Here is a 25,427-nt window from a genome sequence, read left to right on the forward strand (position 1 = left end):
CAAAAGTTGGTTCTTTGAGAAAATCAACAAGATAGATAAACCCTTGGCCAGACTAACGAGAGGACACAGAGAGTGTGTCCAAATTAACAAAATCAGAAATGAAAAGGGAGACATAACTACAGATTCAGAGGAAATTCAAAAAATCATCAGATCTTACTATAAAAGCCTATATTCAACAAAACTTGACAATCTGCAGGAAATGGACAATTTCCTAGACAGATACCAGGTACCGAAGTTAAATCAGGAACAGATAAACCAGTTAAACAACCCCATAACTCCTAAGGAAATAGAAGAAGTCATTAAAGGTCTCCCAACCAAAAAGAGCCCAGGTCAGACGGGTTTAGTGCAGAATTCTATCAGACCTTCATAGAAGACCTCGTACCAATATTATCAAACTATTCCACAAAATTGAAACAGATGGAGCACTACGAATTCCTTCTATGAAGCCACAATTACTCTTATACCTAAACCACACAAAGACCCAACAAAGAAAGAGAACTTCAGACCAATTTCCCTTATGAATATCGATGCAAAAATACTCAATAAAATTCTGGCAAACCGAATCAAGAGCACATCAAAACAATCATCCACCATGATCAAGTAGGCTTCATCCCAGGCATGCAGGGATGGTTCAATATCTGAGGAAAACCATCAACGTGATCCATTATATAAACAAACTGAAAGAACAAAACCACATGATCATTTCATTAGATGCTGAAAGCATTTGACAAAATTCAACACCCCTTCATGATAAAAGTCCTGGAAAGAATAGAATTCAAGGCCCATACCTAAACATAGTAAAAGCCATATACAGCAAACCAGTTGCTAACATTAAACTAAATGGAAGAAACTTGAAGCAATCCCACTAAAATCAGGGACTAGACAAGGCTGCCCCTCTCTCCCTACTTATTCAATATAGTTCTTGAAGTTCTAGCCAGAGCAATAAGACAACAAAAAGGAGGTCAAGGGATACAGATCGGAAAAGAAAAGTCAAAATATCACTATTTGCAGATGATATGATAGTATATTTAAGTGATCCCAAAAAATTCCACCAGAGAACTACTAAAGCTGATAAACAACTTCAGCAAAGTGGCTGGGTATAAAATTAACTCAAATAAATCAGTAGCCTTCCTCTACACAAAAGAGAAACAGGCCGAGAAATAAATTAGGGAAATGACACCCTTCATAATAGACCCAAATAATATAAAGTACCTCGGGGTGACTTTAACCAAGCAAGGGAAAGATCTGTACAACAAGAACTTCAAGACTCTGAAGAAAGAAATTGAAGAAGATCTCAGAAGATGGAAAGATCTCCCATGCTCATGGATTGGCAGGATTAATATAGTAAAAATGGCCATTCTACCAAAAGCGATCTACAGATTCAATGCAATCCCCATCAAAATACCAATCCAATTCTTCAAAGAGTTAGACAGAACAATTTGCAAATTCATCTGGAATAACAAAAAACCCAGGATAGCTAAAACTATCCTCAACAATAAAAGGACTTGAGCGGGAATCACTATCCCAGATCTCAAGCAGTATTACAGAGCAATAGTGATAAAAACTGCATGGTATTGGTACAGAGACAGACAGATAGACCAATGGAACAGAATTGAAGACCCAGAAATGAACCCACACACCTATGGGCACTTGATTTTTGACAAAGGGCCAAAACCATCCAATGGAAAAAAAGATAGCATTTTCAGCAAATGGTGCTGGTTCAACTGGAGGTCAACATGTAGAAGAATGCAGATCGATCCATGCTTATCACCCTGTACAAAGCTTAAGTCCAAGTGGATCAAGGACCTCCACATCAAACCAGATACCTCAAACTAATAGAAGAAAAACTAGGGAAGCATTTGGAACACATGGGCACTGGAAAAAATTTCCTGAACAAAACACCCATGGCTTATGCTCTAAGATCAAGAATCGACAAATGGGATCTCATAAAACTGCAAAGCTTCTGTAAGGCAAAGGACACTGTGGTTAGGACAAAACGGCAACCAACAGATTGGGAAAAGATCTTTACCAATCCTACAACAGATAGAGGGCTTATATCCAAAATATACAAAGAACTGAAGAAGTTAGACAGCAGGGAGGCAAATAACCCTATTAAAAAATGGGGTTCAGAGCTAAACAGAGAATTCACAGCTGAGGAATGCCGAATGGCTGAGAAACACCTAAAAAAATGTTCAACATCGTTAGTCATAAAGGAAATGCAAATCAAAACAACCCTGAGATTTCACCTCACACCAGTGAGAATGGCTAAGATCAAAAACTCAGGTGACAGCAAATGCTGGCGAGGATGTGGAGAAAGGGGAACACTCCTCCATTGTTGGTGGGGTTGCAGACTGCTGCAACCATTCTGGAAATCAGTCTGGAGGTTCCTCAGAAAATTGGACATTGAACTGCCTGAGGATCCAGCTATACCTCTCCTGGGCATATACCCAAAAGATGCCCCAACATATAAAAAAGACACGTGCTCCACTATGTTCATCGCAGCCTTATTTATAATAGCCAGAAGCTGGAAAGAACCCAGATGCCCTTCAACAGAGGAATGGATACAGAAAATGTGGTACATCTACACAATGGAATATTACTCAGCTATCAAAAACAATGACTTTGTGAAATTCGTAGGCAAATGGTTGGAACTGGAAACTATCATCCTGAGTGAGCTAACCCAATCACAGAAAGACATACATGGTATGTACTCATTGATAAGTGGCTATTAGCCCAAATGCTTGAATTACCCTAGATGCCTAGAACAAATGAAACTCAAGACGGATGATCAAAATGTGAATGCAGATCGCTCATGAGAGACACAGCCAGAATACAGCAAATACAGAGGCGTATGCCAGCAGGAAACCACTGAACTGAGAACGGGACCCCTGTTGAAGGAATCAGAGAAAGAACTGGAAGAGCTTGAAGGAGCTCGAGACCCCATATGTACAGCAATGCCAACCAACCAGAGCTTCCAGGGACTAAGCCACTACCCAAAGACTATACATGGACTAACCCTGGACTCTGACCTCGTAGGTTGCAATGAATATCCTAGTAAGAGCACCAGTGGAAGGGGAAGCCCTGGGTCCTGCTAAGACTGAACCCCTAGTCAACTAGACTGTGGGGGAGAGGGCAGCAATGGGGGAGGGGTGGGAGGAACACCCATAAGGAAGGGGAGGGGGGGGATGTTTGCCCGGAAAGCAGGGGGATTTGAAATGGGATGTTTAAAAAAAAAAAAAAAAAAAAAAAAAAAAAAAGGGGTCATGCCGCCTGTCAAGTGTACTTCCTATTAGAGCTGAAAGACATTCAAGAAGGGAAGCACTTCTTTTTAACTAGAGATAGATTCTTAAGTAGTTTGGGGACAGGGCATGATAGGGAGCCATAACATTGAAATGTATAAAAGGAGACACTACTTTAAAAAGTAAAAAACATCATGAAGTTAGAAATGGCTGTGTCCTCTAGTGTTGATTCCCCCCACACCGAAGACATTCCAAGCTTTCTCCCAAGACTGACCATCAGATGAAGATTTGCTGTAGCCCTAGCAACTCAAAGATCATTTATATATTTAAATGCTAGTTCTTTTTGTTTTAGGAACAAAGTGTTTTTAATGCTAAGTTCTTCCTATACCTCTGGTAAGAACCAAAATGAAATGAGAAAATCCTTTTCACAATGAACCACCTCTAAAGATGGCTTCTTTACTACTCTGGACACACCTTTTATATCCTGAGGACCACAACTAAAGAAAACTAATAGCTCCTCTAGGTAATATGGGTTCAGAAGACTGTATTTGAGAGGCCTCTAAATTTTACTGCTAAGAATAAGAATGTGCTTAGGTAACTAATTTGTCTCTCAAACTCTATATGTTGATGGCATGTTGTCACAAATAACACAATTTATACTAAATTATAAAAATGATGTAAGTATAATTGACCAGACTCTATACAACCACAGTGCAATATAATGGTTATATTGAAGTCACCTCACAGAATCCAAAATGTGAGTCCATAGCTTTATGTTTTCTGTTTCAAACTAAAATACATTAGACCCTACTTCTGCTGAATACAAATTGGTAAAATGATGGGAATTATCTATGTTTTCAGACATTTCAATAAGCAGAAACACAAAAGTTTTATTCAAAAGAGACAAAAAAAAAAAAAAAAGGTTCTCGGAATCAAAGCGTATCCGCTCATAGATTTTAATTCGCATTCATTAACTGGAAGAGATTATTTTTCTTTATGAGACGATTGTAACTTAGACTTAAAATATCTCTTTTTCTGTGAAAAGCTTTTGTGATCACGTTTTTCATGCCATAATAAAAACTCAGATAAGGAAACAGAATGCGGCTCGGGGTGGCTCAGCAATGACTCATCCCATGCCCCCTCCTAGAGCGCGTTACCCACTGAATAAACCACACTTAATATCTTCAAGCCTCATACATTTTTCACTGTCTGTGGTACCATGAAATATTCAAAGGGCCCTGGTTTAATGAAATAGCTGTTAGGAAAAGCACCTTTTTTCCTGATGAATATTAAGATGCAAGAAATGCATTTTGGACCAGCTTTTGAAAGTGTAAGCCACATATCCCCAGAGACAGACAGTAACAAAAAGAGCCCCCCCCACCCCTTTTCAAGCCAACTGCCCAGCTCAGATCACCGAGTCAACTCCTAGATGAAGAAAATATTAAATTTCACTCCAAACTGACTGAAGTATCTGTGCATTTTAATTTTGTAGAAAAACCCATGTCTTTTTTACATTAGCCTAGTGAGCTAAATTAAAAGAATTAATGTCTACATGGTCATTGTGTGTCAGACTTTGAAACTTCAAGTGCAAAGGTTTGCTTATTTGGCACATTGTATATTCAAAGCACCTTCATTTGTTTCTCCATAACTCAGTTGAGTAGCTTTTCTTCCTTTGCCACTAAGCAGAGCGTCCAACCTCTGTGCTGTGGTCCCCTAGGCTCATTTGTTTTAATACTCCCCTAGCTTCGGTGGGGAGGACCTTGAGGTGGGTTCTAACTGGAAAAAGTGGGTCACTGGAGGTGTCTCTGATAACCCTGATCCACTTTCTCTCTGCTCTGTGATGGCTAACCAGGTAGGGAATGTGACTATCTCCTGCTCCTCCAACCATTGTGGGTTATGCCCTTTCAACTGTGAACAACCCCTCCCACCCTTAAGTCGCTTCTTATCAGGTATTTGATCACTACAAGAAAATAACTAGTACAGAGACATATTTCCTTATCATTTCTGTGTACTCTGGGTATAGTAAGATGACTGTGGCATCCTTGACCACTTCTTGGTAGATTCTGGACATGCAACCCCGTTCTCTGATGGAAAACCAAAGCGTCCCAGACACTGCCTACTTTCTGAGACAATCTCCCCTGCATATAAAACCACTTTGCTAGGTCAACTGATACATGACATCACAGTCTTTACAGGACACTGTTTATTGTATAGTCTGAGTTGGAGGTAATGCTCAGTAAACATCTGTATGAATACAGAGTAAGATGGTGACTTCGTGTTGCAGACATTGTCGGGATATTAAAAACGCATCAGCTGAGCTCAGTTTCACATAAGACCTTAGGAATCCCTCTATATCCATTTTGGCTTTAGGATTTATTTTCTAGCATTTGGGATAGAAAGAGAAGAAGAGTATTGTTGTAATATAGTAGATTTCATTTGAACTCTGGTTCATAAATTTCCAATGAGACATAAAGAAAATTATCAGTATTTCTCTTTTCTTACTTTTTCTTTCTCACTACTGACGATACTTCAAGTGTGTTTCATATGGAGAAGAGAAGGGGAAAAAAGAGGGTAAAATAGGAGAGAGAAAAGGGCAAGACAAAAAAGAATGAAGGGAAAAGTAACAAGATCAACCAATCTATAAGGAAAAGTTAAGTCAAATAATCCTTTTAAAGGAAGCATGTCCTTCAATTTGAACACAGCCCAAAGAAATTATTAAATTTAAAGCAATGACTTTTCCCTTCAGTATAACATTACAGTTTATCTAACAGAGACAGAGAATATTGGAGAGAAAATCATGAAAAATAAATGTTATTTTAAAAAAAGGAAAAAGAAGAAAAGTTGACTTTCGTTCACTGCTTCCATGCTAAAGGAAGAAGGCACGAGACGGAAGATACATCAGAGAGGCAGACCTCTCTGCAGCCACTGAGTTGTCAAGATTTTCATCCGGGAGGTGCTCAGGGCTCAAGAGCACAGAATCTACATCTTGATGTGAAAAATGGAATCCAGATTATCATTTTTAAGCAAATAAATTCAAGTTTTAGTTCTCCTAGAAATAGATCCATAGACAAACATTTAAGAGTAGGAAGGGGTCTACTTGGCATCAAAGGCTACCCCTGCACATGGTCCTGAGGTAGTCCATCAGGGAAGACGGCCATGAAGCACTTGGTAAGGACTTGGTAAGGGAGGAAGGAAATGAGAGGAGAGGGAGGTAGGAGGGAGGGGAGGGAGGGAGGGAGGGAGGGAGGGAGAAGGAGGGAGGGAGGGAGAGAGGAGAGAGAGAGAGAGAGAGGCACTAGAACGGACGCTGCCAATCATCTCTGAGAGGAACCTGACCCTCATTCTTATGGCATGCTGGGGTGAGTATATGGGCTGAACATCACAGTTGTGAAAATGCCTCCTTTCATCTAAGCCATCCACTTCCTGTTCTTTATGCTTATAAAGAATGCTGGAAGCTGTGGAATTCTCTATTAACTCAGACCCTCTATTTTAACCATGCTTCATGCTCTGAATGCTATTTCTGTAACTGCGAGGTTGAGTTTTGATTTGATGATCTGTGTGCATCTCTCTCAAGCCAAGAGCTACTTACTCTGTGAGCCCTGGGTCTCGATGAACTTCTTGATCAAAGCATCAGTGGTTTGTGTATAGAGGCTGAGAGCATATCTCAGGGAATGAAGATCTGGGCTTTTCTCCAGAAAATTCTTCTTCAGGCCATTTCCTCCTGCATGAAAGTATTGCTAAAAAAGGAGAGAGAAAAGGAAAGTTATATGAGCGAGGGATTTGGAGGAAACATTGGGGGTAGGAATTTATCACTCTAGTAGTGAAGCTTTCAGAAAACTATACCATTAGGTGAGTTGTTAGGGAAGCACTTGGAAAGCGTGTGCCATTTGGTCAGTGCCAAGTCATCGTCAACTAACTTAGGTTCAAGGCAGCTCTCTGGAGGCCTAAGCTGTTTTCATTTAAAATGTCAGTTACATAAAGGGGATCTTGGAAGCACAGTGGATAGAACTCTCCAGAATGGCAGGCTTCAGCAACCATGATCAACTCAATTATTTATTTCTGTTTCCAAAGGATAATGAAAGTTGTCAGCCCTGCATACAGAAGGTAGACCCTGTTACCTATTTTGCAGATACTTCATTTTCCCAAAATTTTAGGTCAGGCATCCATTGTTCCTATAGACATTTCTGTTTATTCAAGATGTTTATAATATTCCATTGAATTTAGATGAATTACTCTTCCCTACTCTTTTCAATACTAACAATGTTAAATTTGGAACCTAAGCCCTTTTTGGTAACTGTGGTCCCCTAGAATCTGTAATTGTCAACATTTTTTTGTATCTGTAATGCTCCCCAATGTTAACAAATATTTGAGGATGGGTTCTTAACCACTGAGCTATCTTCCCCTTGTTATGTATCTTATAAGATGTTGAAACATTTTGCATATGGCTGGTATTTATTGAAGATAAGAATCTGAAATTATTTTGAACATTGATGGGTAAAAATTATTTGTTTCTTCAGAAAACACAACAGAGCATTTTAGGATTTAAAAAAAAAACTATTGAATTGAAATTCTGAGGGATGAAGGTTCAGCTTAATTTTGCCTCTTTGTCACCTAGGAACAGAGCCCTCTGGAAGCCTGTTTCTATGATGGATGGACCAATGAGTCATCTGAAGAGATGTCTGGAGTCAAGACAGGAGGGAGCTCTGGAGAGGCAGACAATCTCTAGTCAGTGTTTCTTATGTTACCTCCAGTCTGATCCAATCTGCGTACAAGTGCCAGGTGATTATAATAAAAGGAGGAGCCACAAAAGAATAAAGGGATAAACGGGGTAAAACAAAACCCAGGTGACATTCTGTGTGCAATGTCCAGCAAGTCCTACTCCCTTCACATTGTCTTTGAATTATTTAAAAAAAAAATATGAGTATGGAAAATGGCTAATAATATGAATACTTTTGTGTATGAAAATGCAAGCTAATCACTTTGGTCTGAGAACAGACAGGTGGTCACTGCTTGCTGCTCTGTATCCAGACCTTTTACGTCTCCATTTATACAGTTCATTTACTAGTTTAGCTTTCCTATCGCTCCCGTGCACTTTGTTCTTGAAAATTCACTGTGAATGGACTGCAAAACATTCTTGGTTTGTATACCAAATAATGAGTTAAGAACATTTTGGACACTTTTAATAACAGCAACATTATGCTGTATTCTAGAAACAATTCTTTAAGTAATCACATGGGTGACTGCTTTTATGAGGTCAACCACAGTTCTTACTATGTCACGTGTAAAGCAGAGAACATGGACGGTGGGTCTGATAACCTCAGTGGTACTGTTTGTTTTCTTGCCTATTCACTTCAGAAGCACCCGCTAAATCTATACCATAAGCCTGGCTCTTTGTTACGTTCCAAGAATATAACATAATACAGGTGCTATGTTGTTTTTCCTGAGATTACAATTTAATGGGGGAACCCAACCAGCATGTAAAACATGTCACCAAGAGTACAGTACAGCTGTAAAAATTATTAAAATAGAATTGATGGACCATTAAGAGAAAGCTTTTTCCTTCTGGCCAAAAGAATGGACCCTACTTCTGGGTGGAGGCAATGGCATCTCTGCTCCCCTAGGAGTCAGTCAAGCTGGGTTGGTCAGTGCCTTGGCCCAGGAAGACTGATTTTCTGTATTTGATACTAAAGAGGTGGGAGGAATAATTATTCTTTTAGTGAGATGAGTTCTACCCTCCCCAGTGCCCAGAATCCCTGCTGTCTATAAAGTTGACAGTTGCCATTAGGTTTTGGTGGATCTGTCTGTGGATCTGTCTGTCTGAGCGTAGCTCAGAAATTCTTCACTTTCTTTTTTTCTCTTCTGTATTTTGGATGATGGCCAGAGCCAAAGTGTGGTTTCTCTAGTACTTCGGACTTTTCCTCTTTCCTTTCCTTTCTTTTTCCCCCCTCTTTGTCTAAATTTCTTCTCCCCATCCTTGTGGCTACCTTTCTGCTAACATGGCTGACTTTTATGCCCAGTTAACTCAAGTGGAAAAAGCCTTTTCTCTTCCTTTTCTTTACCTGCCTCTGTCTGAGAAACTGCTGAGGTTTTCAGTTTGCCTGCCATGGGGCTTTTCTTTTTAAACTCTAAAATTATCTTTGAGCTTCAAAAGAGATATTTGATAATATACACAATAGAGGAGAGAGCAAATGATTCCAACCATGGAGGAAGTCAATACAGGACTCTGAAAGAATTCTGATGGAATGACAGTTCTGTTTTGTAGGACTGCTAGTTTTATATAGTTTTCAGACAAAGCCTCAGGTGGTCCAAGATGTGCTTGAACTCAATTCATAGCTAAGGATGTCCTTGAACTTCTCATCTTCCTGCCTCCGTTCTTAGAGTGCTTTGAATACAGGCATGCTAACACCACAGTATGCTTTGCTGTAGATGGAACCCCGGGCTCCATGTGTGCTGGGAAAGTACTCTACCAACAGGGCCACATCACCAGCCTAGTGTCTCTATTTCAACTGTAGTGGCCACTAGATAATCCACTGCAGGGAACTAGACACTGGACAATTGTACACCACCACCAGCAGGAATCCTGGGGTTCTCAGCATTGTCTAACAAGAACTGAGAGATCTGATGGTTCTCACACCGTGTTTCTCTACAGCATTTAAATATCATTTTTTTCTATTCTAATTTTTAAACCATACTCCCTAGAATAAACACACTGCCTTTAGGCTGTGGAAGTCCTAGAAAAGCAAAGAGAGGCCACAAGCTCCGAGTCACAGAAAGCTTCTCAACATAGTCAAGGTGTTGAGACTTGGTAAAGACATCTGTTTAACCCTCTCTTACTAGTTCTGGTTTCTAAAACAATTTGGCCATAGAACATCTATCTACAGTACAGACTCTCTGAATAGTTCTGAGGATACAGATGTCCCATAGAATAGGATTTGGGAAAACTGTGGAAGAATAACCTAACCGGACTTGACATGATTGAGAGATTTTTAAAGGCCTAGAATTTTCATGGAGGACGGGAACAAGAACTAGAGTATCAAAACATAAACTTTGGTTTCATCCTTGAACTCTTTATAGGAAGACATGCTTCTCTGCTCAGGCATTATTTTGTAGATCTAGAGGAATTGGAGGGTCAAGAAACAAAAATAGAAATACGTTCGGGGTTTGTTCCTGAGTAGACCAGGGACTCCCTGGGGTTTTCAGTGATGATGCGTAACTGACTTCTCCCTTTTGGCAACAGAGTCTCATTAGGAATTCTGTTAAGGACCCAGAAAGCAGGGTATTTGGAGAGCAGATTGGTTGGGGCAGAAATGATGGCTTTGTTTTTAGGGAGCATTTTGTAGGGGGTGTTGCAAGACCGGAGCCTTGGATACATGGTAATGCTGTCAGGGAGAAAACAAGCCAGAGAATAGAAACCAGGTGCAGGAAATAGAAACAGCCAGAGACACAAAAGACACAGTCGTTGGCTTCTCAGCCAGTGAAGGAAATGATTTCTGTGCTTATGGAACTGTGGATTCCTGAGACATGCTTTATGCAAACCTTCACTCATAGTTGGAACTGAGTGACAGCACCCCAGAGAAAGAAATCAGGAGGAAGAGGCCACCAGTACAGCATGGACTTTGACAATCAAAAGAGTTTTGCATAGTCTTTGCCCCTTGCCAACCCTGAAGGAACAAGAGAGTTTATTTGGCTGAGGCTTGAAGAACACTCGTGCGTGTAAGAATGGAAGTCTTAAGTGTTAAGTAAATGCCACCATCCGCAGCTCAGCACAGTTCAGTTCTCCTTTCATTATGGTGAATTACACGCTAGAAGGAAATTACATGCTACAGGAGAATTATGTGCTGGAAGGAAATGTGAAGATATAAGCATTTGAAGCTGTCTGAAGGTTTTCCCCATGCATGTGGAAGGAGATTCTTTTCCATCGGTTATAACCAAAACACAGACAGCTGGTTGCTTACTCTTCTCTGACTAGCCACACAACCCAAATCTCTCCAATTTGGCCTCTTTAAGAACTTCTATTTATACTGGTATAAATTGGGAAAGACAGTTAAAAGAAGTCACAGCAAGTTATTTCTTCCTCATTAAGCAAAAGAACATTTGAATTCTCTGTTGAGGGACTGTGAGAAAATTGGCTGTTTACAAGGAATACGGATGTCAGTTGGGTTCCATACTATCGGTGCCTGGCCTACTGTTGGTTGATGCTCTACGAAGCCCTTGAGATGACAAAGGAAGAAAACACACTTGTCAAATATGTCCTTGAAAGTTGGGCCAGAGCTCAAGGTTTTTATGTGGAGGACAATGGTGGCAGCAAAACCACGGTATTCTGGAAAGATAAGTCTGTTTTTACCAGATGAAATGGCAGAAAGATCATAGATAGACCTATATTCATACAACCTCTGGGTTAGCCTAGGATGCTTCTCCTCCTTGTCCCCAATCTTACTACAAGTCCCTGTGTTTCTCTTATGTCACGCACCCCCATCTTTCATTTTCTTTCACACTCTTGGAGATGGCCCTAATCTAGGACTAGCTGTAACTCATCTCTGACTTGACCATGAGCTATGCAGTCAAATATATACATTTCCATATGACGCTATGCTGAAATGATACTTTCAGGAACTCATATTTTTGGGTCACCAATGAGTCCTCTTTTATAAGGGGACACAAAATGACTTGACTTTCAACTCAGACATTTAATGTCAACCAATCCCAGTTTACATTGCTTCAATATGCCAATTCCAGTCCTCCAAGTAGTTGAGTCTGGACCCCATACTCCTGTTGTGGGCTTTTCTATGGTGAATGCCTTTCTATGTTCACGCTGTAAATTATGTGAATGTTTCCCACATAAAACTTCCCATCAACCCAGTGACATCCTGCCGCGCCTGCAGCAGAGATAACCGAGCTCCGGGGCAGACATGACGCCTGAGTGGGAGCCGGTTCGAGGGTTCGCACCACACGTGGTTAAGCCCCCTGCTTGCGTGCAGCGGACTCCAAGAAGATGTGCACCTGGACTTGCCCCCTGCTGCAAACTTGGCTCTGGGCTGATGGGCATCTGGGTCATGGGAAAGATCGTTGTCAACACTTATTTCTTTACTCTTTTTTGTTTGATTCTGAGTATGATCTTGACAGAGACTTCCTCTAATAATAGGACAGAAGGTCCTGATCTATTTTTGCTTACTAATACCACAAGCTTTCCTACTTCCTCTTTACAGCAGACAGAGCCTCTGATGACAGGGACTCCAAGGTTGCAGATTATGTCTTCTCTTATAGATAAGGAAATCAAAGATTTAGCAAAGAATTATACTTATAAGGATAGTGATATTTCTTCTATTAGGGTGTTGGTAGAACTGTTGAGAAATGATTCCTTGAGCTTTGGGTCGGTTATGAATATTTTACAGAGTATAGAAACAGATGGTGGCAAACAGGTACTTACAGGGGACCATATGTGTATCGACCAACGGATGCTCCATTACCATATACTGGAGAATATGATTTGAATTTTGATAGGTGGGTTATTAAGGATGAATATAGGGTCAGGTATTTGTCACTGCCTTGGTCAGAAAGATTGGCAAGAGCCTGTCCTCCTTGATGTGTGCTCTCAGAAGGAGAGAAATGGGAGGTGAGGTCACAGATCATCAGATACTTTAGACAGGGATCAGGCATGCAATATTATTGCCCCAAGCCTTGGATGTGCATCTACAGGACTAGCGAAGATGGGATCAAAGGGTTAACTAGAGCGATAGAACTAGGTGCACAGACCTGATGGCGTAAGATATGCTAGACTTGCGGTCCCCTGGAACTTCCTCATTGGTGTGAAAAACGGAAAACTAGACTAGGCTGGCTGAGGCGGCTCGTCTGAAAAAAAAAAGCAAGCTGTAAATTTTTGCAGAAAAATCAAATATTCTTGGCCATGGTCCAAGATTGTTATGCAATGAAAATTGTGTATAAATGTCTGATGCTCTCTCAGTAAAGTTGCAACAGTTGACCACACTCTCTCTGTGTCTGTGTCTCTGTTCGCCATCCCGTCTCCGCTCCACGCGTGTCCTCAACAGGGGTCCCCCCGCGGATCCTTGGAACCTCCAAGATTGCTGACCGCGGCAACATCCCATACGGCCTTCCAGAACACAGCACGTCTTCCCAAACTCTTGACTCCTCCTGGCTGAGGAGATTTTCTAAATCTTGACTACCTTCTTCCTCTTTTCAAAGATTTTAATTTTATTCAGGTGAGTGAGTTTGTCTGTGTATACATGAAAGGGGCATTGGAGCCCTCAGACTGGTGTTACAGATGTTTATAAGCCACCCAATGTGAGTGCTGGGATCTAAACTCAGAACCTCTAGAAGAGATAAGTGCTCTTAATCACAGAGCCTTCCCTTCGGTCCCTGTTGCCACTTCCTGTCTGTGCTCTTCAACCAGCACTGGAACCACCTGCTCCACCCCTCCCACTTTGAATCTAGAGTAGACGTTCCTTCAGGGAAGAAGCAGCGCTGCCTCCCACAAGGGCATCTCCGGGAGAGTTAATGATCCCAGTGGTTTGTGCTTTTACAGGGATAAGGTGCTGTGGTAAGTAGGAAATCAGAAGGCAGGGGCCCTAGACCCTCAGAACCTGAACTATTGCCAGAGAAAAGAAGCTGAAAAGAAACTAGACTTCATAGTGACGTCCATTGAGTAGATGGAAGGCACTAACAGGAAGGGAAGGAAAACACTGTAGATGCTGTGGGACCCTGGCTTTCATGACGGAAAGAGTGCACCATGCAGCACTCCTCAGGAGACACGAAAGTTAAGATTTTGAAGAGATCTGTATGTGCCACGAACTCTTTAGTGAGAAGTCATCTAGTCTCCCACTGAACCTTCAGGCAGCAGTGAGTGGGACCATCACATGTGAGTCATTTACTACCTTGATATTCTACTTGCCAGTGACCTAGTTTCTGTCTCAGTTTCAAGCATTTTACGTGTATGCATCGTCATAGTCGTCCTCCGACAAAGCCTTCCACCTCAGATTCCTTAAAACTCTGGCTTCACTAATACCAGGGTGGATGTATCTATCCTCTCTGACTAGGGGTTGGAAAGGGTAGTGTTGAAGCACCATGTGCTTTATCTTAAACAAAAGTAGAGAGATTCAACCCCCTTCCCACTCCCATTCTCTGAAACTGCAGAAAATGAAGCCCTTCAGACCTGACTTTGTGTCGTGGAAATAAAATTATACTTCTAAATATAAAATCAGGAAAAAATCTTATCTGAATGATGAGTATACTGTTTCCTTTATAATCCCAATAAAATCCCATAACCCCTTCTGACCCTTCACTGCTGATCACTCACAGTCTGTTTTTATGGAAGTACTAGAACATGCAAATATTTTGCTCACTGTTTGCACAGGGGGGTTTTCCTTTTGGTTCCATGTACTATTTTGGCTGCAGATTCCCATCTTCACAGTTTTTACTTAAAGCCGTAACATACATTTGGCAAACTCAAGTTGATAACTCATTATGCAGACTTAGATATGAGCACTGTCTCCCTTTAATCTGTAGAGGTCTTTTAAAGATACGATTTGATAGACATTCTAAAAATATTTTCTACACGTCTTGATTCCTCTTGTAAGTGTGATCTCAGCAGTGAGTTTCCCCTCTCCTGACAAATTGGAATTGGGAGGCTTTTGGTCTTGCCAAGGTTGGATCCCCAGTGCAGGGAATATGGGGGAGGATAGTAAGGGGGGTATATAGGGGGAATACCCATATGGGGGAGGGGGAAGGGAGGGGAGGGACTTATGGACTTTAAAACAGGGAAGGGGAATAACCTTTGAAATGTAAATAAAGAAATATATAATAAAAAATTAAAAAAAAATCCGGGCATTCTGGCTTCTTCCAGTTTCCTCTCCCTCTGTTCCTCAATCCCTTGGCATCCTTCCTTGTGAGTGAGTGAGCATGTCATCGTAGACAACTAGAGAAAATTCATTTACTGTCCTTTCTGCATTCCCCTGGACTCTGACCAAGTACTTCTGTTTCTTGATTGTTGTTATTTCTGTTCCTAATTGGTCTCCACCTACTTCTTCATTACTCGCCGTCCTTTCTATGTACAGTGAACTCTCAGGAAATGACTTTTGAATGGCAATGCTGCAGACGAAGGTGGGTTATCTTATTCTTTCTATAAGCAGCTGGATTCTAAATTCACTATGTAAAGTCTGAACACTGTGCAATGCTAAGGTAAGTGATGCTGAGAAGTTGTCACTGAAATTGGATAATGGATCAGAGTGTAGCACGGAATTTCAGAGGCTTGTACTGCCATTCAAAACTCGGGCTCAGCTATCTGGCTGCATGTTGAATACAAATAATAGTGTTACCTAGGTCTAGGGAAGAAGGAAATAGGAATTTGCTCCATCTAACGTGCTGGGTATCTATGAGAATCAGATGAGGTAGTGCACACATGGGAAAGGTTTGACAAATGCTACCTCCAGTTCTGTTTGTCTTCTATGAACTCCTCAGCAATCCCCCCATACTCCTTTCCCATCCCCAGCCTCCTGGACTGAATTGACCTAACAAACAATGAAGGATCACTCTTTCAGCAGCCTTTGGGAGTCAGCCGGGTGGTACCTGACTGCTGCTTTGCTTTAAGAACATCTTTCATCCAAGGATCAGTTGTGTGTTGTAGAGTTCTCTGATTGGGCTCTAGACAGCCACCAAAGAGTTAGTCCTTGGAGTTATAGCTTGGGAATGCTAATGACGGAATTCAGGTAAAAACTTAGGCAGATAGGTAGACCATTGGGTCAGGAAAATGTCCTAGCAGGCACAGTGGGCTTAACAAGGCCAATTCCTGTTGGAATTGCATGACAGAATTCAGGGATGAAGGGAACTGGGAGCCACAGGCTCTGAAGGACCAGAGTTAGACTCCAGTCCTGGAGAGTGATGATTCAGGAACAGCAGCAACAGGTGAGTTGGGTTCCCAAAGAACCCATGAGCGCCATGTGGCTGAGACTGTATTATACATTTACACCAATCATAGATGCTAGGCTATCTGTGGCAGAGACTGTATTATACATTTACACCAATCATAGATGCTAGACTATCTGAGGCATTGAGATGTAGTTAGGAGGGATTCACTTGAGGATGGAGGTTGTCCTACAGTTTGGGGGAGAATTCAACCTGCTGGAGGTGGGCATGTGGTCGCAGCCAGGATAATTAGATGATTAGATCAGAGACAGAAGTCAGGTTGATCAATACACTGATTGACACCCAGTATTTCTACAGAGCACATTCCATTCTTTTCACACGAAAGCATGAATTGTTCTTGTAAAATCCAGGAGGGGGTGAACTCAAACCCTAAAATTTTATTTTTCTCTCAGAATATGTTTTAGAGTGTCTCCTTTCTAGCACTAGTTTCTTATCACCGAGAAAATCCCCGTGACTCTACATATCAGGCAATTCTTACTCAATTTTTCTGAAAACTTTCAGAAAAAAAATTAGTTTTCTTTTCTGTATTTGCTGTTGTTATCGTCACATCTCCATATCATTTTACACCAGGTGGGGTGGAGGTGGAGCGTGACTCAGGACAATGAGGTGGGAGAGGCAAAGTAGCCAGCAGCTTTGTTACCCTAGGTGTGCAAGATGATCCATGTCTCTTTCAATGAGGAGCAAAATCAGTAGACATTAACTTACCTTTCCAACCCTTTAATACACCACACACACACACACACACACACACACACACACACACGCATACATACACGTACACAAGCACACATGCACACAGAGGCACACACTCACAGACGTGCATGTGCACACAGAGTTATTTGGAAAGAAAGTACTTTTAAGTCACCTTGAGACCCATATACATTTAACTTTTGCTATAGTATTTCTTGTCAGTCCTTTGGGATGTGAGATTAATGCTTAGAGTGTAAGACTTCTGGGTTTTCAGTGGAATTCAAAATGAAATGTTATTGTATTATGAAGAGAGAGTAGGAGGTTTGTAATTTAAAACTTACTTCCATAAGCATAGAAATCCTAATTTACAAATTATGCTAACTCAAGATCCTCCTGAACCATCTGTTTAACTGAATGGGGGAGAGTATTTGTCTTTCTCAGAGAACATATGTGATGATATAAGTTCCACTCACATTTCCTGGAGAGATTCAGAGCAAGAGGTAGAAAATAAGAGTGTGGATGAGGTAAGGTAGATGAATAAGTGGGAGTCAGCAAATACCTATACGGCATCTCCTGATCACAGCTGGTTCGGTCGCGCAGTATCGACTTCACCATAGAGAGATTGAGGTCCCCCCCATGAATTACCAGGATATGGACCCTACCTTTATAGTGGCCAGGACCACCTCCATTATTGCACATTGTCTTGGTGTCAGACCCTTGGCATCGTCTCGGATCATGTGCTCCTGGAAGACAGGTTACAAATTGCTCAGAAAAATGGTAGGTATATTTATTTAGCTACCCTCAAACAGAATGAATATGGTTTCCATTTCCTATTTAAAGTATCTTCTTCAGGGGTTGGAGAGGTGGCTCAGCAGTTAAGGGCATTCACTGCTCTTGCAGAGGACCCAGGTTCTGTGTCCAGCACTTAGATGACAGCTCACAACCATCCAACTCCAGTTCCGGGGATCTGGCGCCCTCTTCAGGCCGCGGCAGGTATTGTGTGCACATGATGCTCATACACAGGGAGGGATAATGCTCATACATATAAAAATAAATCTTGGGGGGTTGGGGATTTAGCTCAGTGGTAGAGTGCTTGCCTAGCAAATGCAAGGCCCTGGGTTCGGTCCCCAGCTCCGAAAAAAAGAAAAAGAAAAAAATAAATCTTGGTCATTTTGTCACATTTTTGATAAATGTCCATTTGTCAAAGGAGAGCTAAGCTGTCTAATTAAAATATGAAAGTCTGGCAGAGGCATATCATTATTTACATTACGAATTAAAGTTAAGTAAAAAGATAATATATTCTAAAAACTGTGTCCCAAAGGCTTTTTGCTTTAATTCCTTGATTTATGCTCTGTCCCTCTGAAGAGTTCAGGACATCAAGGAGATTAAGGGGGCCAAGGTCAGCTTCCTAATTATCACCGTGTGCGTTAAGTATAATGTTCTAGTTGATACCCTTTCCCAGATCCTCCTGATGTTCATCCCTTTCTGGGCAGAGCCTCAGAGAATAAATCAAACCAGGCTATGGAGTGCTTCAGTCTTTATAGTCATTTTAACACTTGAGGGCTGATTTAATAACCAGATTTTCCTAATTGTTCACTGTGATATGTCTCAAGCTATCGTTCAAAGATTACTCATGAAACGAGGGTAGAAAGTTAGAGAAAAATAACACTTCAAACATTTTCTAAAAGAAAAATTTACTACTTATGCTACACATTGATACCGTCTTTCAGGGCTATGCTATTCTATCTGGCAATGCTCAGCATACTTGTCAATGATTGTTCTTACTAATATTTTAAAATAGATATTAGTAAGTTATATATGGTGTTTCTACAAGGCTGTAATTGTTGCTGGCAATAATTCATCCAAAAAAAGGTGTCTCTGGTTGTCAAAGTAAGAGGTCTGCAATTAACCTACAATTTCAGGAGTATCTTATTAAGTGATTTTGACATTGGGTCAATAGTCTAAAAAGATTGAGGGACATTTAATTTTATTTTTATGTCAAATAAACATGATCCTATTTAATAGCAATGGCAACATTACATAATGCATACATATTATAAAGTCTCTGAGTGTGAAGTGACGAAAAAGCATATGTCAGATGTTCAGTAAATACCTGGTAGTTTAATTTTCAATCCTATAGACCAGAAATATAAAAACTAAAATCAAGAAAAATTGAACTGGAATACTAATACAGAAAATCAGTAAATATAGAAAAACAATTATTTTTTGGTTTTTCTTGATTCTGTTTTTTTTTTAAAGGAGATAATTACCTATCTATTTCCATCTCTCAAAGTATATGCATTCTGAAATTATCCATCAGTACAATTTTTCCACTAATATCATTCTAGTTGGATCAACATTCAAACTAACATCTTAAAAATAAAAGTAGCTTAATTTTTTAAAAAAGAAAATAATACCCTAATGACATGAGAGTGATTGGCTTTGTTTTGTATGCAGATTTCCTCCTGTAATCTGAGGTTTTGTTGTTTTGCATAAGATCATAGAGGATTTATAGAAGGGTCCATAACAGAGCAGTATGACAAGGGACCATCTCCTCTCATTGCACAGTCCTTTGCTTTACCTCAATGCTGATGTAACCAGTTCTCCTTCAGTCATTAAGTTTATTCACCAAAACTAAAATGACTCGGTGCCTACGGAGGGCACTAGCCTGTTATCTTTTCTATGCATCCTTGTTCTTCCCACTCAGAAGGCACATAGCCTTTCCAGGGATCCAATCTGCATTTTAAACCAACTAGACGAGGGTCAGTATGTGAGTTAAGCCAACTGACCTATACTACTTCTTAGGCTAAAGCAACATTCTCTCAGAGCATCAATAGACTTAATTGGGAATTCCTGACACTTAGTTGGGAAGTGCCAGGTCTGTCCTGGTGTTGGTAAGGACAGAATGACAAGGTCCCTGTCCCTGGACAGGGTCAGCAGGCATGGGCTTCCATGAGTGTCAATGGCTGCTGTGAGCATAAGACTTGTTTGTATAATAATGTGCATTCCTTGAAGGAATGACCTTCCTGTTAATGTTAATGACTCTACTATAGTCAGAGACAGTCCAGGAGGAGAAGGTGTGGCTAATGTCTCAGCAAACTGGTAAACGCTGGGACCTTCAGGACAGCCCTTGAGGCTGTGAAAAAGAACTCTAAACACATGAATTAAAAAATATATATAATTTCTCAAAAAATAAGGGTACAATATGAATTATATGAGAGGCTTCATGAATCTAAAGGAAGAAAAGCAGCTGTGTTGTGAACCAAGTTGTCAGAAAAATACTAAGGAAGGAGATAAATTTTGGGAGTAGTGATTGCAGGAGATCCCAACTAGCTAAATTTTTTGTTTATGCTTTCAAAAGCAGACAGATTCCTGAGTTCAGGGTCAGCCTGGGACAGAGCAAGTTAGGCCCTGGTATGGTAGAAATGGTAATTTCAGTATGAAGCCCCACCCAGCTAGTTTTTAGGCTGTGCCTAACAGAGGCAGAAAAATCTCCAAATTCTTTTGCAATGTTAAAAGAAAACGTAAGAATTAAGGGGTTGGGTCACAGGATGCAGATTCATAGGATAATCAAAAGGGAACCTGGAGTAAATGACTGGATTGATATGTGAAATAAAAGGCTGGGCTTATGATCTGCAAGAGGTGAGTTGTTCAGAGAACTTTTTTAGAATAGCAAAAGAACTGCTTAGAGAACTGTCTCCAGCAGAATATTTATAGAGAGGTCTCTAGAGATCTCCAGAAAATGCAGAATAGAGAAGAAGAAATCTGGAAAGCTGAACATAGGCCACCAGCTTGGACCCATGACTTGATTTTAGGTCATTTGTTTCACTGTTCCAAGACACCCCTTCCTCGGAACCTCTCTCTAAACTGAGGCTGGTCTTTGGCAGGGAAGGTACCTTTTCTTTATGTTGTTTCTTTTTTTAAAAAATAAGATCTGTGTCTTTTCTCTAGCATCCTTGGAGGGCATGTTCAGGTGATCCATCAAACAAGGTAAGTGCAGAGCTGAGAGATAGTGAGGTACAGGGTCTTAAGAGATTGGTTAGAATCTCTGCTCAATCATGGGAACCAGAGTCAGCCTGGTCCCTCGGATCTCAGGTAATAACTTCATTCTCTCCTTACACTAGCTGTTCTTTCTGTTGCTCGAAGCCACCAGAGCCGATAGAACATTCTACTTAGAAAACAGAAACTTGGGTAAGAGAGTGTGTCCAAAAGACATCGAAGTTGGACACAACTGGAAGGGCACACATTTCTTTTGTAATGAGATTTAAACTGTTTCATTTTCATGGTTTCATAGGAGAAACGTTAGTCCCTTATCACTCTGCTTTTCAAGGTCAGGCTATGAAATTCCAATGTGGTAAATAAAAATGTTAAGGAGGCGAAGAGCCAAGATTCCAAGCAACGGTAGGACTGACATCTACTTTCCATCTTCCTTCTCAACCATCCACAGCACGGAGTACTTGTGGGAAGCAATTTTAGGTGATGGTTATGTTTTTTTAAGATGTAATGCCGATGATAACATTAGGATACTGAAAATTTAATCACGTGCCTTATCCAAGTAAATAATCACGTAAGCTGATTATCTTTTCTTGGTGTTGTGAGATAAAACAATACCCTCGATACCTCTGAAGCAAAGTGGAAGGTGGCATGATGCTCACCATAACGCTAAGAGTCAAGCGCTAAATTTCTCTGAGTTGTAAAAACATTACATCTATAAATTGTAAGGCTAAGTGTTTAGCTCATGCAACAGAGTTTAGAAACAATGAAGCCCACCTTCTGTGCCTGGATCACTATATTCTAGTAGGTTGGAACATATTTTAACTAGGGAAGTTTGTATTCTACAGCTTATTCAAAGGCTTGGGAATCCCAAGTAATAATGAAGAGCAAGATTATTTTGTAAGTAGATTTTCACTTGTAATAGGGAGGTGAGTATGTTTGAGAGTTCAGTGTTCTTTTTGGTGAATTTAATTTTTCTTTATTGTATTTCCTGATTCCAAGACCTTTCCAGTTTTCACTGCCTCCATGCAGTATTCATTTTGACTTTATTCAAAGCATGTTCAATATATAGTAAAACAAATATGTCATTATTACTTGCTTCCAGAGTTAGAATTTTTGAAAACAAATCGTTTAGTTTTACTTTATGAGTCTTTCCCTGTTATATGTTTGTGTACCACATGTGTGCAGTGCTCATAAGGGCCAGAAGAGGGCGTCAGATCCCCTGCAACTGACATAGCAGATGCTTGTGAGCCACCCTAAGGGTGATTGGAGTTGAAACCAAATCCTCTGCGAGATCATCTACTCCTAACTACAGAGCGCTCTCTCCAGGGTTAGAAACTCTTAAAGCAAGTGTATGGCCGCAGAAGAGCATATTTTCATCCTGTGTGTGAGGTGCTGTTCCTAGCAGGAGGGCAGCATCTGCAGGGCCATAGTTAGGTCATCCACTTAAGGCCAATCCGTTTCCTCAAGCTTCTTACCTTCAGTTTGGATAACTGTCCAAGATCTTTAGCTGCAATGAAGATCATCTGAGGTCCCTGGAAACAGAGAGGAAAAGAAAAGGAGGACCGGGTCAGTCATTAAATCTTCAGTAGTAGAGGTCAAGATCAAAGTATCTTTTATTTCCACTATGGTATTTTGAGTTTTCTGTCAGAGGTGCATAATGGATCTATTCTAAAGATGGAACAGAGATTATCGGGCAAGGCTGGCATCCCTGTCCCAGTTCTGGGAGTGCTAAGTCTGGGTTACAGAACCAGATGCAGTGTGGGTAATCAGTTTAATGAAGCATATGGGCCCAAGTCATTTCCCACAGAGGCACTTCCTTCATTCTACTCTCCAAAATAAATGTGTGTAAAATCCTGAGACATAAGGCTGAAGAAGGTAGGGATGTTCTTCCTGAAATGGTATGGCATCCGTCAGACACTTCCCCAAATTCTCTTGCAGTAGGAGATCATCAGGATCCTGAATAAAAGCAAGCCAGCAAGCAAGCCACTACCACCACCTCTGAAAACGACTGGATAAGCCATGCAGAGCACTCCCGAATGAGACAGCAGGGGCAGGTCCACCACTCTATGTGACTGAAAAACTACCAAGTTTGGCCAAATTCACTAGCATTTGGGAATAAAGTCATAGTGAGGGAGTGAGCTATTCTCAACTATCCTTTCTGTTCTCTTCCATCGCAGAGCGCATGGTCATTATAAACAGGAACCATTACTCACTATTTTTATGTTGCTATAACTTTTCTGCTATTCTCTTTATTTCTAGTACCAAATACAGTAGTGTCTAGGACGCACTCGTTTGAAGCTTCGATATTACTTTGTCATGGATAATAGAATCAGTTTGATCACAGGGAGCCTTGAGATCCTCACATACTTTCCGAGGAATGACCTCGGAATGAAATGTTGTATATGGTGTTTCTGATGTGACATTACACGTACATTCTGGAAACCCAATAGTCTTCATACTGCACAATGTACTGAACCTAATACAGGAAGTAACAGTGCAAAATAATAACATAAGCTCCAGCAATTTTCTCACCAAACAATCATTAAAAATAACTGTGGGCCAGGGAGGTGGTTCAGCGCATAAAGGCAGTTGTCATCATGCCTGATGATCCAAATTTGATCTCCATGAACCCACATAATGGAGGCGAGAATGTCTCCTGACCTCCACAAGAGTGCCATAGTAAACTCTTGGTGGGTATATAGGTACACTCTTACCCCAACACAGATATAAATAAATAAGTGTTTTCATAAATGTTAGTTTAAGAGATCACTTGGACAGGTTGAGGTGTAAGTGATGGCTGCCCTGGAGATGATTAAAATGCAAAACAAACAAACACACATCCAAGTCCACTTGCAGGCTAGGGCTGTGTGTGTGAGATAGTTCTCCAAATACTTCTCCAAGCAAAAGATAGTCTGCCATGCATTGACTCCCTTCTGGATGCATCCTTCTAAGTGGAGGATCCCCAATATTTGGTTCCCTTGGAAACAGGTCTGTGCAGTAGCCAAACTGAGAGCAAATTCTATGCCCATGTTTCTGCTCATGGGAAATATTTCCAGCTCACTGTTATCACTCCCCTGCCGATCAAGTCCATGAACCCTAACTTGCACTGTAGCATTATCAGATACATGTTGTTATATCAGAATAAGACTTCTTTGTGGTTTGAACATTTGCCTGTGATTTGGCTGTCCACAGATGTAGGCTCTAGAGGAAGAAATCATACATTCATGGCTTGGAGTTAAGTGAACAAAACCATCTCTATCTTATGTCTTGGCCCACCATATAAGAAAATATTTTCTGCACATATACTGCTACTGGAACAAACATGCATGGTTAGTGGTATTGATATGTGTACTAGTGTACTTTATATTTATTATTTGCATTCATTCATCTCTCTTAGTCACATACAAAAAATCAATTATTCCAGGTTATGCTAGATTAGTTTTTTTTTTTTTATTGCTTGGTTCAGCATGTGTGCACTGAAAAGCGGTACCATGTGACCATTTGATCACTGTGCAGCCCTGCTGCTGACCAATTTTTCTGACTTCTCTTATTTTCCTGCATGTGATACAATCAAGTGCTTCAAATCCACAGAAAGCCATCTCCTCTATTAACCTCCAAGCAGGGAGGCAACAGAGGAAAGTTGAAAGGAATGGTGAAATATGTCGGCACTGCCTGGACCTTCTTTCTTTAGCTGTAATATTTAAGAAGCATAGCGGCTTTATTTGAACCGCAACTTCTTCTCTGTGGATTTGTAGTAATAGTAAATTATATATAATATTATGTATGATAAATATTTTACATGTAATATTAAATAGAAATTAAAAATGTCTGTAAGTAGATAACTTTACAAATTGAAGTTAGCCCCGTCCATCCTCCCTCTCTTCCCTTTTTCCATCTCTCTCTTGAACTCTCTGTGTATCCAAGGATGACCCTGGACTTGTGATACTCCTGTCTCTGCCTCCACAGAACTAGAATTACAGGTGTCCCCTCACTGCACATGAATTATGTGGTACTGAGGATGGAGCCCTGGGCTTTACGTATACTTGACAAGTGCCCTACCAACTAAGCCACATCTCCAGATCCACTGAATTATTTTTGAGAGAAGTTTTGGATGACAATTAAATATGAACTTAGATAGCTACTTTCATTTTTTAAAATGGATTTTAATCCATTTAATGTTCTCTAATCGACCACTGTTAAAACTTTTTACACCAAGAAAATATTTCCCCAAATGAATTAATTCCTATTCATCTATACCAAAACTACTCATTCGAATAGAAGATGATGGGAAAGGATGCTGCGTGTGTGAGGATGCCACACGGTAGGTACGTACTGTTTGGTCTGTCAGTGGAGGGAGAACAATCTGTTTCTCTATCTTGTTAAGAACTAATTTCCAGAGCTCCTTCAGAACTCGCTTCAGGACCGTTTTCTCACAGATTTTTGCTGAAAGACTTAATCTGAAAAAAAAATTAAATATACATTTACTCTCGAGTCTCACTCAAGTGTCAGATTGCAAGACTGATCAGATACTGACATTCAACACTGACACCGGAATCCTTCCATAGG

General features: G+C 40.6%; 1 protein-coding gene across 1 annotated transcript in view; it reads right to left on the bottom strand.

Annotated features, from left to right (window-relative positions):
* The window catches only part of Unc13c (unc-13 homolog C), a 443,880-nt gene that overhangs the window by 35,643 nt on the left and 382,810 nt on the right, over positions 1-25,427 (bottom strand). Inside the window, exons 26-29 of the mRNA XM_032910033.1 lie at positions 25,195-25,318; positions 22,337-22,393; positions 17,528-17,608; positions 6,829-6,976 (exon numbers count right to left, since the gene is read on the bottom strand). Coding sequence (XP_032765924.1) covers positions 6,829-6,976; positions 17,528-17,608; positions 22,337-22,393; positions 25,195-25,318 — 410 coding nt within the window. The remainder of the gene's footprint in view (positions 1-6,828; positions 6,977-17,527; positions 17,609-22,336; positions 22,394-25,194; positions 25,319-25,427) is intronic.

The sequence above is a fragment of the Rattus rattus genome, chromosome 8, assembly GCF_011064425.1.
Source record: "Rattus rattus isolate New Zealand chromosome 8, Rrattus_CSIRO_v1, whole genome shotgun sequence".
Lineage (NCBI taxonomy): Eukaryota > Metazoa > Chordata > Mammalia > Rodentia > Muridae > Rattus > Rattus rattus.